Here is a 13,064-nt window from a genome sequence, read left to right on the forward strand (position 1 = left end):
AAGTTGTATTTTGCAGCTGCGGCACATTCATACTTTAACCCAAATTTTTAAAAATGATAGTACTTTGAAAGGTCGCATTCCTTACATTTGCCACAGCCTTACCAGAATTTGAGGGTTTGGGATTTGTGACTGGTTTGTGGCTGAAAAGAAATCCAGTACATTCATACCTTCCAGATGTTTGTGGCGATTTCAGAAATACTTAAAACAGCCAATATTTCGGGTGGTGGAGGAGCGAAGGGCAAAACGACCACCTAGCTTTGGGAAGGAGACGTGGGACCCGCCGGCAGAAAGGGCTGCCCTTTGCAGCGAGGGAGATGACAGCGGGCGGTGCCCCGCCGAGCTGCCCCGGGGGGACTTCGCCTCCCAAATGCGCAGAGCAGAGGGGGAAACAGCAGCATCCGAGCGGGGGCCGCTGGCCGAGAAGGGGCGGGGGGCGCCCCGGGGCCGGGCGAGGAAGGGGAGGAGGTGCGGAGAGAGGGGAGAAAGAAGGAGAGGCCGGGAGGGGAGGGAAGAAAGAAGTTGCGGGGGGAGCTGGCCGGAGGGGAGGCGCGGGCAGCAGATGGGTTTGCAGAGGGGGCGGGCAGCGGGGAGCAGCTCCGGCTGCCTCCTGGGGCCGGGGTGCCCCTGCCCCTGGAGGGGCCGCCAGCCCGTGCACCGGGAGCCGCCGGGAGCTGCGGGGAGGGGCGAGGAACCGAGCAGCCCGGCAGCGCCGGAGGGGGCGGGCGGAGGGCGCTGCGTGGGCCGGGGGGGCGCGGGTGGGCGGGGGAGGCGGCCCGACCCGTCCCGTCCCGCGGGCCGCGCTGCGCCGGGGCGCCCTGACTCGCTCCGCCATGGGCACCGGCCCCGGGACGGGCAGGCAGCGGCGCCCCGGCGCGGGGCCGGAGGCGGGCCGAGGATGCTGTGACCCCCGGCAGGGCCCTGCCCACCCGGCCGGCACCGGCTCCAGCACCGGGCAGAGCGGCCTCCGGCGCCTCTCCCGCAGCAGCGGTTGAAGTTGTTGAAGTTGGTGGTGGCTGCGATGAGAGGGGTTCCCCTCCGCTCCCGCGCCCGGCGAGACCCCTGACGGTCCCCAGCCGCGCCACAGAGACTCCTTCGGTTTGTTGTGGTTTTTGGTTTTTCTTTTTATTATTAGTTTTCTGTCTCGCTCTTACTCCAGCCCAGGTGAATGGCCCGTGGTGGGTGCAACTGGCCTCGCCGCCTCTGCAAGGGGAAAATGCTGGCCGTGGGGGTGCTGGCCGGCCTCTCGGTGCTCAGCCTTCTCACTTACGGCTACCTGTCCTGGGACAGCCTCGGACTCGGCCCCGGAGTGACAGAGGCGACAAGGACCGGGCTGGGAGAGGAGCTGGGGACAGGCGTCCCCAGCTCGCAGCCTCACATCATCTTCATCCTGGCTGACGATCAGGGATTCAGAGACGTAGGGTACCACGGATCGGAGATCAGGACGCCCACTCTGGACAAGCTAGCTGCTGAAGGGGTTAAACTGGAGAACTATTACGTTCAGCCTATGTGCACACCATCCAGAAGCCAGTTTATCACTGGAAAGTAAGTTTACCACTTCATCGTTCACTTCACCAGTTTAAGCGCTGTCCCTGTTGAAAAGAGCATGGCTTGAACCTGGCTAAGTACACCTCTGTATTATTCTGTAGGCAGAGAGGTGCCTTTCTGATTCACTTAAAACCTGGGACAAAACGGACTTTCTAATATGTTTAAAACAGTGAAATAAAAACTCACGCTTTGTGAGCCAATAAGGATTCAGCACTGTGAGCTACTCCTGCTGTGAAGTGCTGTAGGACATTTACATTTACTGCATTACTAACATACGTGCTGGTTGTCAAGTAATGTTGCTATTATTGGGAAGCAATCAGCTTAGGTTTTCTGTGTGATTTCAGAGTGACTTACAGGAGGAATCCGTGTCAGGGAACTGAAAACTTTACAGTTTCTCCAGTATATTTGTTACAGCCAGCACATTGGATCACAAATCTCACTGAACCTTTACTTAATATGAGTTCTTGCTGAGGGTTATAGTGAATTTGAGAGGATTCTCCAGTGTGTCACGTGTAGATCAGTGTAAGGAATCCAAACTCTCTCTCAGGATTCTCTGAGCTGCAGCACTGCGCTTGTCATGATGCAATTGCTGCTTTGTAAACTATTAGAAACTTTTAAGCAACTAAAATAAGTGCCTCACCAAAATGGTAAAAGCAGTGGGTTTGTATTACGCACTTTGCTGTCTCTGGTAAATTGTGCTTTATTGTGGTTTGTTAAGCAAATAACCAATTAACCCAACCTAAGGGTCTTCTTACATCTGAAGGTTAATAAGGATCGGGGTTGGGGGTGATGCATTTGAATTGTAGGAACGGTTCCCAGAGAACTCCAAGTGTGGACACATTTACTCTGGAACAAAACCGCCTTGTTTCTGTTTAGCTTAACTCACTTTGACAGGAACAGGGAACTCTTAAAAGAGCAAAACAAAATGAGAGGGAAAAAGTTACTTAGTTTATTTTCTCCTTTCCTTAAGTATAAACAGGAACAAGGCAATGTTAATATTGCTGGTAAAAGAAACACATGTTTAAATAAAACAAGCAACTGGCCTGGTCTCTTGCATCTCCATATGGTAGAGCTGGAGATAATTCCTGGTCTCGGTCTAGTTCCCAGACTTGCTGGAGCAGGGAAATTTTCACAGGGAGCTGACATATTTTCTAGAGTAAGACTTCCCAACATGTGTTATTTTTTGATCGTTTGCGTTTTTTTGTTGTTGGGAGGTTTTTGTTTGTTTTTGTTAGGTTTGGGGATTTTTTGGTTTTGTGTGTGTTTTTTCTTTTTCTTTTCTTTTTTTTTTTTTTTTCTAATGTGGACTGTGTCTTAGAGAGAAGTTATTTTGAGGTACCTGCTCGCTCATTCACAAGAACATAGTAGCCCTGCAGCAACTTAAGTAACAGCTTACAAGGGAAATGTGTATCAGGATAGTGTTTAATGCATCTTGGTTGTCTCTAAGGCCATGCAGCAGTTGGAAGCGAGGACCCGCGCCAGCAGCGTGTAACCAGCCAGCTTTCTGAGGACAGTGGTTTGGTAACCAGCACTTTACAAAGGGAATGTCATGCTGCACAACAATGACTCATGCGGCAGCTGGAGGAATGGGATGACTGGGTTCCAGGGGAACCAGGGTGCTGTGTCGGCTCTTGGAGACTGTAGAGGTTGTCTAAACACACAAAAAAAGTAACATAAGGGATAACAGTAACTCACTTTTTTAGTCCTTTGCTAAATATGGACTGGTTTGTGTGCAACTGTATACTAAGAGTAAAAGGTAGGCATGTTCTGAGGAACCCTGGTCTTTTCATCAGCTCATCAGGCGGAAATGGTTCTGCAAGTCTGCCTATTTTGGTTTTGGAACCTTTTAGAGGAAAAAAGAAATTTGCTTATACTTCATTTATATTTTCTTAGTCTGCAGTTTTTTTCATGTTGTTCTATTTTGGGAAAAAAGGAGCAGCAGATAGAAAGGACTGCCTCGCATGACTGGGAAATAAGGATGGTAATTGTGGGGAGTTAGTAGGTTTGGGTAGAGTATTAACAAGGCAGATCTAGAGGATACTGTTATCCCTTCTGTCTGGAGATAAATGCTTGTGATAACTACTTTCAATGCTTTCTTAGTTGAGGTATCTTAATTAAAATGCCAGGACTCAGAAACTTCTAATCCAGGAGAAGTGCTGTTATATCTTGAATTCCAGAATATGTTAGTTCAAGGCTAAAAGCCTGCTCGACCACTGAAGGACCACCTGGATGCTCCACGCCTCTTAATACACATACCACACTTAGCATGTGCCAAACATCACCTGATTGATCTATGAGAAACAGAGGGGCTTGTGTAAACTAGACTCATTAGGGAGCACTGACTCATGTTGCCAGCTGGAACTTAGACTCCAGGCAAAGAGACTTCAAATGCTCCAAATTCTTCAGAGGTCTCCAGGCAGTCCCTCTAAGGCTTGTGGTAGTAAAGGGACCCTTCTTTTGGTAGCTGTCCTGTGCTGGGGAAAGAGGTTGGAGGTGACATGTTAGAAGGGAAGGGTAGGATTGGCTCTTTTTTCCCCTTCATGCCATACCACAGCATAACAGCTGGTGAGCTGGTCTTTCTGACCACTTTTCCTTCACTCTCTTTGCTTTCTCATGTTCTGTGCTTGAGGCTTTGGCCCACTTTCATTTCTTGCTTTCCGCCAGCATTACCTCTTTCTCCGTGCACTCCATCAAAAGCCGTTGCTTTTAGGCTAATAGCAAGGCTGGCTTCCACAGCTTTTTTTCTATTTTGTGCTTTATTTATGGGTGTGGGGAGGGGGTTGCAGCTGAGCTGAATCTTGGGAGCAGAGAAGAAGTGTGAGCCAGTGGGCTCAGAGCCACACGTGATGTGCTGTCCCGGCGGGGAGGTCAGAGGGGCGGCTCTCGGGAAGCAGCTCAGCCCTCGCTCTGCAGCTGCACAACTGCAGTCGCCGGACCGACCCGGGTGAGAGAGTTGGCTCTGGGTTGTGCTGCTCCTGGGACTGCTGCGGTTCCTGCCGCAGCCCCTACAGCTGCTTTGAAAATTTGATAATCAGTGCGTTTTGGAGACTCATCTCTATTGTTGCTTTGTGCTGATTTGAGCAGGGCAGTGGCCTGCATATACTGGAGAGGTTATTGACCTGCTGATAAATTGCAGAAAGACCGTAGGCGTGTTTGGTTTTGTTTTTTTTTTTCTTCTTCCAAAGGATGTGAATGAACACAAGTTGTCCTCCAGACTAATTGTATTGTGTGTAGTTTTTTGCTCTTGTTCTTTTCTCCTTGTAAGTAGTAGGCATGCCTCAATAAGCTAAATAATTTAAGAAGAATGGCTCAGGTTATCCAGCTTTAAACCAGTGCTGAGGTGACAACTATCTTACACAGGCACTGAGGTAGGTGAGAAGAAATTTGCACATGCACATACATCAACCATGCTGAAGTATTCTTCAGATACAGAGAGTCATGAACACATACAGAACACAGCTAAACTAAAAGACTACTTTTAAACTCATCCTTGCGTTTTGAAAGAAATGAAAAAGACACACATTTATGAGAAGTTTATTTTTATGAACATAAAAATAATGGCTCAGACTTCAGGTCTTCCAAGTTCTTTCCCCAGGAAAAGGGGTTAAGAATGCACAAGGATACTCAGCTTGCACCCAGCAGCTTGCTGGCCAAGTGCTTATTGGGTTCGGTGTATCAGTGCACTTAATGGCTGTGATGACTTTTAATTGTATGAATAATCTTGTAGACTCATGTGGTAGTACAGTTTAAAAAGAACTGGATTTATTACAGGTCATGTCATGTGCTAAGAAAGTCTAAGATTATATGCGTGTGAAGTTTTGTGCATGTGTGTGGATGAGAGTTGATTGGGATGAGGGAGAGAGTAGAAGATTGATTTGTTATGGTCAGCTGTGGTATTGCTTGTTTAGATAATTTATTAAGTTACATCACAATGAAGAGTTATCTCCTTTTTAAAGGAAAGATTATTGAGCATAATCAGTGCATTGACAGTTTTCCAGAGGGTGTTTTTCAAATTTTGAAAGATTATGACTGAAAGGAGGAGTATTCCTTTGAGACAAAAAGGCTATAAGCTTAGATGAACATCTGCTGGGGCAGCTGACCCAATTCTATAGATGGTGTTATGCAATGTAGTTGTATTTGCTGGAGCAATACTTAATTTAGCAAAGGAATTTGAGAAATAAGACTGACTGATAAGAAGGAATCTAGACATAATGACCCCCAAATTTATGGCATATTATGTAGGCAGCAGACAACGACTTCCTCTTCTAGGCTCCCACTTTTCTGCTGACCATCAGACTTGTAGCCTTAGGACCATTATATACCCTGGAATGCCTTTGGGCCACAGGAAGGTTCCTGACTTGTGCAAGAGTAGGGATCTCTGTTTGTTGAAACCGATACACAGCCAGGGTTACAGGTCGCTAAGGAATCTGAACGCCATTTTACAGTGAACATTTATGAATCATGGAAGCACTACATTAATCTCAAAAATGAGCTTTGCATGATGGACGGAATGTGGACATGGAAGATGTTGAGAAATGTTGAACATCTGGGGAAATATATCATTTTTTCCCTGTGATAAAATGAAATACTGAGGATTTGCTCGTCCAAAGCAGACAGAAATGGATTGTATAGTCAGTAAGCACAATCAAAGTGGTTTTTTAATCAAAATAATTACATCTATGTTGTCTAATTATAGAAATATTACACATTTATAAATATATGTGGCTATTTATATACTTAGTATGCATTCTCTCGTAGGCATCCCTGTGTAACAATACATAGTTCACCATAAAAAATGTCAGTGTTTCAGCAAACTAATTTATTTTGACAAACAGAAATAGAATAGAGGACAGTTTACAGTACTTTGAATTCAAAGCAGTACAGCTGACTTCCAAGCAAGCAGAAAGATTGTATTCAGGGGGTTCAAACTTCTTGGTAAGCTTTCTCTTTTCCTGCCTTCTGGATGCATAATGGTCCAAACTGCACTTTTGACAGTTGGTTGCTCTGAGAAGAATCCAGTACGGTGGTGTTGGCTGGGAAGTTAATTTCTATGCTCTGAGTTGAAATGAAGTGTCTCAGAGACTTGATGGGATCTTGAGCCTTCCTGTGCCTGGAACAAACCAGCAGTGCCCAACTGGTTTGGGGACTATCAAGCAGAGGAAGAACTCTGGGCCATGCACTCTCAGTCTTCCTTGCAGAGGGGGAAGTCCAAAGGAGAGGGATGCCAGGCAACCCTGTGGCCACGGTGTTTGTCCCCACATGGACATTTAAGATGAGGAATCTAGTTGTGCAGAGAGAAATCTAACATTACAACGCATGTTCTGAAGACATTTATTATACTAGAGAATAAATACTGGGAAATGTATGTAACACTCCATTACATGTATTCCTTATTTTGTAGTTAACAAAATATGAAGGACTGCACAACATCAGCCCTAAGTATCAAGAAATGGTCTGATACTTTATCTGCTTTGAAATAGAGACTTGGCAGTCATTGGTCCTGAGTTTGATTCTGACCAGTGTTTCCATTAAGAACCTGGATGATGAAATAAAATGTTCTTGTTAAATATGCCACTGAGATAGGAGGGGCTGCCAGCATTAGGCTGTATTGATATTGGAAATCATCTTGACAAATTAGAAAAATAATCTGAAAAAAAGGAGAATTAAAGTCAGCAGTGACAAACAGACAATATTATGCTGGAGCAGGAATAACTTTCCAAACAGAGGATGGTGAACAACTGCTTAGACAGCAGTTCTTTAGAAAAGTAGCTGGAATTATAGTGAATTGTGTACTGAATAAGAAGTCAGCAATGTCATGCTGTTACAAAAAGTCAAACATCATACTAGTTTGTATAAACAGGGGAGTGTAGCAGATATTTGAAGCTGCCCTTTTGCTCTATAGCTGGAGCACTTGTTCCCAAACTTGGGCATCTGCTCTCCAAGAGCAGTGTGCATAATTGGATGGTGTCCAGATAAGAGTGATCAGATATCTCAGAAAGATAACTATGGATAAAAGATCAGAAGAAATGGAATTGTTTAGTCTAAAGAAGAGAAAAATGAGAAGGGACATGGTAAGTCTTCACTATTTTAAGAGCTATGCAAAGGGAATGGGCATAATGTATTTTCAGTGTCATGAGGGATGGTACAAGACATGAGGGGCTTTCTTGAGTAGAGGCAAAATGTGCCAGTTAGATAATAGGGAAAACTTTCCACTGCTAAAGATTGTGAAACACTGGAATAGCTGGCTTTGGGAAATTGCTGAGTTTCTTCATTGGAAGTCATTAAGAACAGACAAGAGAAATATGTCAGGAATGACATAATGTAGTTGAATCTGTCTTGGGGAAAAGCATTGAACTGGATGGCTTCTCTTCCAACTCGTATTCATCTGTGGCTCATTTGAAGTACATATTAACTACAGAAGGCGTCCTGAAGGAGAGCGTTCATAAAATATTTTTAAACACTAGGAATGATTTCAGTGTTCATTCTGAGAGAAGATAGTCTATGTGAAACTTTCATTTCAGTTTAGCCCTAGGAAGTCCTGCTTTCCAATCCTCACTGTCTCTGAAAAATTTCAAGATTTTTTTCCCCCTAGGCCTTTGTAACTCTTGCAGTGTGTAATTATTTACTTCTGCTGAATTCTTTCGGGATAATTTGTGGGACTGCTGCCAAAGATGTTGAGGTATCTTTTTTCCGTGCTCTTGTTCTGTCTTTTGCTTAGGATGACATTGTCCATAATATATAAATATATATATATATGCAGCATACACAGAGAATGAATAAGTCATTAAGTGCAAGGACTTCCATTTCTTGTTTTGTTCTGTCCTCTCCTCTGCTCATTGTACAGAAAATTAGATCCAGTTACTGAACTGCTCTATGGTCTTAAGCTGTAAGAAATCTGTTCATATCACCATAATTACGAACACACTATGCAAAGGTATGTTTGGAGGAAAGAGTTGGAAACTACATACAAACAATAGAGATTAAAAAAAGAAAAACATGGAGGAAGTAGCAAAGGGTAGTAGTACAGGTCATGATATTTTTTTTCTTGCACCACTTTCTGGTAACATTTAAGAATATTGCTTGATAGTTTAGGTCCACTGCTTATAAGACAAACAGCATTATCTGATATATGTAACTAACTAGATAAGGGAAACTGATTGATTTTTTTTTTCATTGTCTGATTTATGCAAAGTGATGCTAAAGAAACTCAGTTGGAAATAAATTTACAAAATCTTTGATAGGAAATTGTCAGTACTTGGAGGAGTTTAAGTTGTAGACTTTTAGCCTATTGGTTTGTTGGGGGTTTTTTGGTTGTTTGGTTGTTTTGGTTTTTTGTGGTTGGTGTGTTTTTTGTTTGTTTTTTGTTTTAACTGGAAAAGATAAATTATATTCCATGGAAAAGTTAGATTTAAAATAATTAAGGAATTTTGCTCATTCAGCATTGTTCCTAATTGGTTTGCTTTGTAATTGATGATGCATATTGCTGCCAGTGACAATAACTTGAATAAACGGTAGTGGGGGACTCCTGTTACAACAGCTCCCAGTTTTGAATGCTACTTTTCCTTCTTGAGACCCTTTAAGTGAATCAAGACTGGAAACTGCAATAGGTATCTTGAAATAAAACTGTGTAGTAAGAAGATGGAGTTTACTTTCATGTCAAAGGATTTAGACTTTATCATAATACCCAAATAATGTCCCCAAGACAATCAAGTTAGACGGGACTTAAAATTTGGACAAATTAAATTCACATTTTCATTAAAATACTTTATATTTCATAGAAAGATTTGTTGGATTTATGAACTAATCATCAGAAGAAGGGAAAGATCTGTCTACTCTCTTTTTGTGAGTTTTTCTGCACTTTGGGTTTTTAATCAATTTTGTATTTGATTTGTTGAATCAGAGACTTTGCATATGTTAACACAGTATTGTTTTAAGGTAATGGAGATGTTTAGACTTATAAAATGTTTGATCATTCTTGAATCCATTTCAAATGTGCCTCTAATTTTTGTGTGTATTTAGCAAAGCTGTGCTCATAGAATTGAGGACATTCTTATAATAATATTTTATATCCTTAGAGTACTTTTTCATTAATATGTGGACAGGTACATAAGATTATAGTAAAACATGAGAAATGAAAAGTGTGAGAATTTATTTGGTATTACCACATGTCAAGAAAGACGAGAGGTTGAAAACTAAACCATTAAATTTATGCAGCTTGTGGTTACTGGTTTTTTTAAAATTATTTATCTCTTCAACAACCTAACGTAATAATCTATTTCAAATTTCTGGGAGCTGGATTTTTTTTCTTGTGTTATAGTAGTCAGCGTTCATTCCTTTTTATATGAGAAGTTCATAATTTGTTGTAGAATCTGGTAATTGCCATTAAAAATCTAAAATACCAATGTTTACTAGTGGATACTGTTAGACACGCATGAGCAATTGCCTCTTCAGTGCGTGATACACGACACTGATGTTTTCTTATTCTACTGCAGACTAGTGCAGTTTCTTGTGGTATGAGGAGCTTGTGCTTTCTCATTCATTCCTCGCTGTAATTCTTTGAGATTTCCCTGTACCGTCCCTGCATTTTTTGCATTGTTTTGGTATTGATTCATAGTCAGGTTTTCTACCCTGAGGTGAGTTTACTTAGTTTTAGAATGTATGCTTAAGAATGAATAAGGTAATTTCACCAGCATTAGTTTACTCGATTAATATAAATAGCGGAACATAAATGAATATTGCGCCTGTGTATAAATGATCCTGTGTAGGATATGTTTGCTCTCTATACAACTATAGTCTTTTCATAATAGCTGCTCAGCTTATTAGTTTTCTTATTTAAAAGTGAGTAGATCTGGCTGGTGACCTCATTTTGTCTCTGTAAATGTAAATTTGGTAAGCTGAAATGCAACAGGAGGAGTTCAGAAAGAAATCAAGGTAACGCTAATGGGTAACAAATTTAAAATATTAATATAAAACATGTTTTAACCATTGAAGTTTGACTGAAATAGCTTTTGAATTTTTGGGGTCTGTGACGAAACTGAAAAATTTTAAATAGGGAACTTGATTTTACCTGCTGGCTCATAATAAGAGGTTAAACATGTTTCATCATTCTAGTTCAACTGCAATTGTAATACATTAGCTGTGTCAGCTATCACTTGCTTATTAATTTAGGCTGTTATCACCATACCGCCAAGCTCTGGGTTGGGGAGGGTGGAGGGAAGCATTGCTACAGTTAGAAAACAACTCTGGGAATACTTTTTAATGTGCTTTACACAGGAAGTTTTCTTACTTTATGCATACATAAAGAGACATTATTAATATCGTAAGTATGCTCTGACCCCAGAACCTTTATTTTCAAGCTAGGGTCAGAAGACCAATATATAGGAACCAGACTTATACCTAACTTTTCTTAAACGCTTGACTAATGAAGCCATTTGTGCCACGGCAGCTTTGTCCCTGTCCCGGCATGCAGCGTGTGTGGATGGGTGTTGTGATCTGCACATGAGCCGCATCTCACACCGGGGGAGGGCGAAGGCTGCTGAGGAGTGTGTGACCTGGGGGGTCCTCGCACACAGGGGAGAGAGGAACGTGGAGAGGTTGTGGTTGTCATCTGAGGCACCAAAGGTGCATTCCCATCCTGCACGTTGGAGGAAAGAGCAGTCCAATGCCTCCTTTAAAAGGCTTGTAATTAATAATAGAAATGTATTTGGTCATTAAAGCACAAGCGTAGAAGTGTTTATTCCAATATTTGAAAGCTCGGAATAGTATTTAAAAAGTAGAGAAAACTGTTCCACAAATCTTGATCCTGCTTAAAGTCACCATCCTCAGCAGCTCCGTAGAAGAGGGTGAGCTCCCTGCTGTCTCTGCTTGTGACACTAAGACAGACTTTGCAACACATCTTACTCAGTTATCAGTTCCCAGCTTCTGTTTTACACATTGCATGGTCTGACTATCATTGTGTGCATAGCAAGCCACGTGATTAAGGTGTTTAAATATATGATTTATTAATGCTATCAGCTTCTCTTCCTCTTATGTGTTTGTTGTATCATGGCGTGGAGTGATGGCATACAGGAAGTTTCTGTGATGGACAGTGGAAAAGTGAAATTTGCCATTGTTGGACACTCAGATATTCAGAAGAATCAAACATATTTCTTCTAATATGTAAAAATACCTGATACTTACTACTAAAAGCAAGATAGTGTCCTTATTTCTTAGTGACATTTTAATCTGATTATAGAGAAATGTGAGATTCTAACTAAACTTCTCTGACTTTTACTTTTCTTTTACGTTTTGGAAAAAAAAATATGAAATATCAATGTAGCTTTCCACAGTACATTTTTAATATCAATGCATCCATTTGTCGGAATGTTACCTGTTTTCTAGATAAATCTCTTGTGTCCATTTTCAGATTCAGTCCACCTTTCTTTTCATTTCTACATGTTCCCTGATAGAGAATATTGTACCATTATGAGATAACTTTATATAATTTTTCTTAACATTTACAGAACATAAATAAGTACCAAAGTACTATTGTAGAGGCAATCTCTGTGATAATAAGCTCTTATAAGAAATGAGTTCCCTTCTGTTTCGAAGAAAGAGAAAATTACAGATTTGAAGAAATATTACAATTTGAGGAAAATATGAAGCTGGATGGAGTGGAGAAAACTGGTCTCAGGGTGGAATGTAGTATCTTTAGACTAAATATACTTTAATAGATATACTGTTACCACACAAATTGTGCCTCTGAATTTAATACATTTTGTCAAAACAATACTATCTCTATTTAAATACTTAGTTTTAGTTGTTATGTATCATAGAATCATAGAAAGCTGGGTTTGAGGAACCTCTGGAGGTTGTCTAATTAGGCCTCATGCCAACTTACATTACATAGCAGGGACACACTGACTTCATAAACTCTTTTTTATTGTTTGTTTCCTCCTGGAAATAAGAAAATATTGCGAAAGTAATCAAGAAACTGGAATATAGACTGTTGTTAGGGAATAATTCTCTAGCTTTAACAGGTTATCAGTTTTAGTAAATTTAGGAAAACTGTTTCATGAACTTTTCCATATTTGCATTAATCTCTTAAAAACAGATTGTTTCTTTTTAAAGACCAACTGATTAAATTAGTTTGGTGAATTTATTAATGATCACAGCATAATGGCAGCTCCTTCCTTAACTGCTGGATGCTCCTGTTTTCAAGAGACTTCAGAGAAGGCTATTCTCGAATGTTTGCCGATTTCTCTTAAAGCCGAATTGTTTGACTTTTGCACTTAGTTTACTACCTTCATTTCAAAGTCCTCCTGATTTGCAGTCTCCTTCTAGAATTTACTGTCCTGCAGGATACTTTTCTTCAGTTATCTCACTGCCTGATGCACAGGGCAAGGCTGTGAGAGCCACGTTTGTTACTGTGCGGAAGGTGATGCTGAGGGGGATCTCGACCCTGTCTCCCGCCTCCTGGGAGGAACAACGGAGGCAGAACTGGCTCTTTCAAAGGTGCCCAGGGAAGGGATGAAAGGCGT

At 41.6% G+C, this 13,064-nt stretch overlaps 1 protein-coding gene across 1 annotated transcript in view; it reads left to right on the forward strand.

The window, feature by feature from the left end:
* Positions 1–272: 272 nt before the first annotated feature.
* The window catches only part of ARSJ (arylsulfatase family member J), a 47,036-nt gene continuing 34,244 nt past the window's right edge, over positions 273–13,064 (forward strand). Inside the window, exons 1-2 of the mRNA XM_065062244.1 lie at positions 273–465; positions 1,157–1,542. Of these exons, the coding sequence (XP_064918316.1) occupies positions 1,166–1,542 (377 nt within the window). The 5' untranslated portion in view covers positions 273–465; positions 1,157–1,165. The remainder of the gene's footprint in view (positions 466–1,156; positions 1,543–13,064) is intronic.

Source organism: Columba livia, chromosome 4 (assembly GCF_036013475.1).
Source record: "Columba livia isolate bColLiv1 breed racing homer chromosome 4, bColLiv1.pat.W.v2, whole genome shotgun sequence".
Lineage (NCBI taxonomy): Eukaryota > Metazoa > Chordata > Aves > Columbiformes > Columbidae > Columba > Columba livia.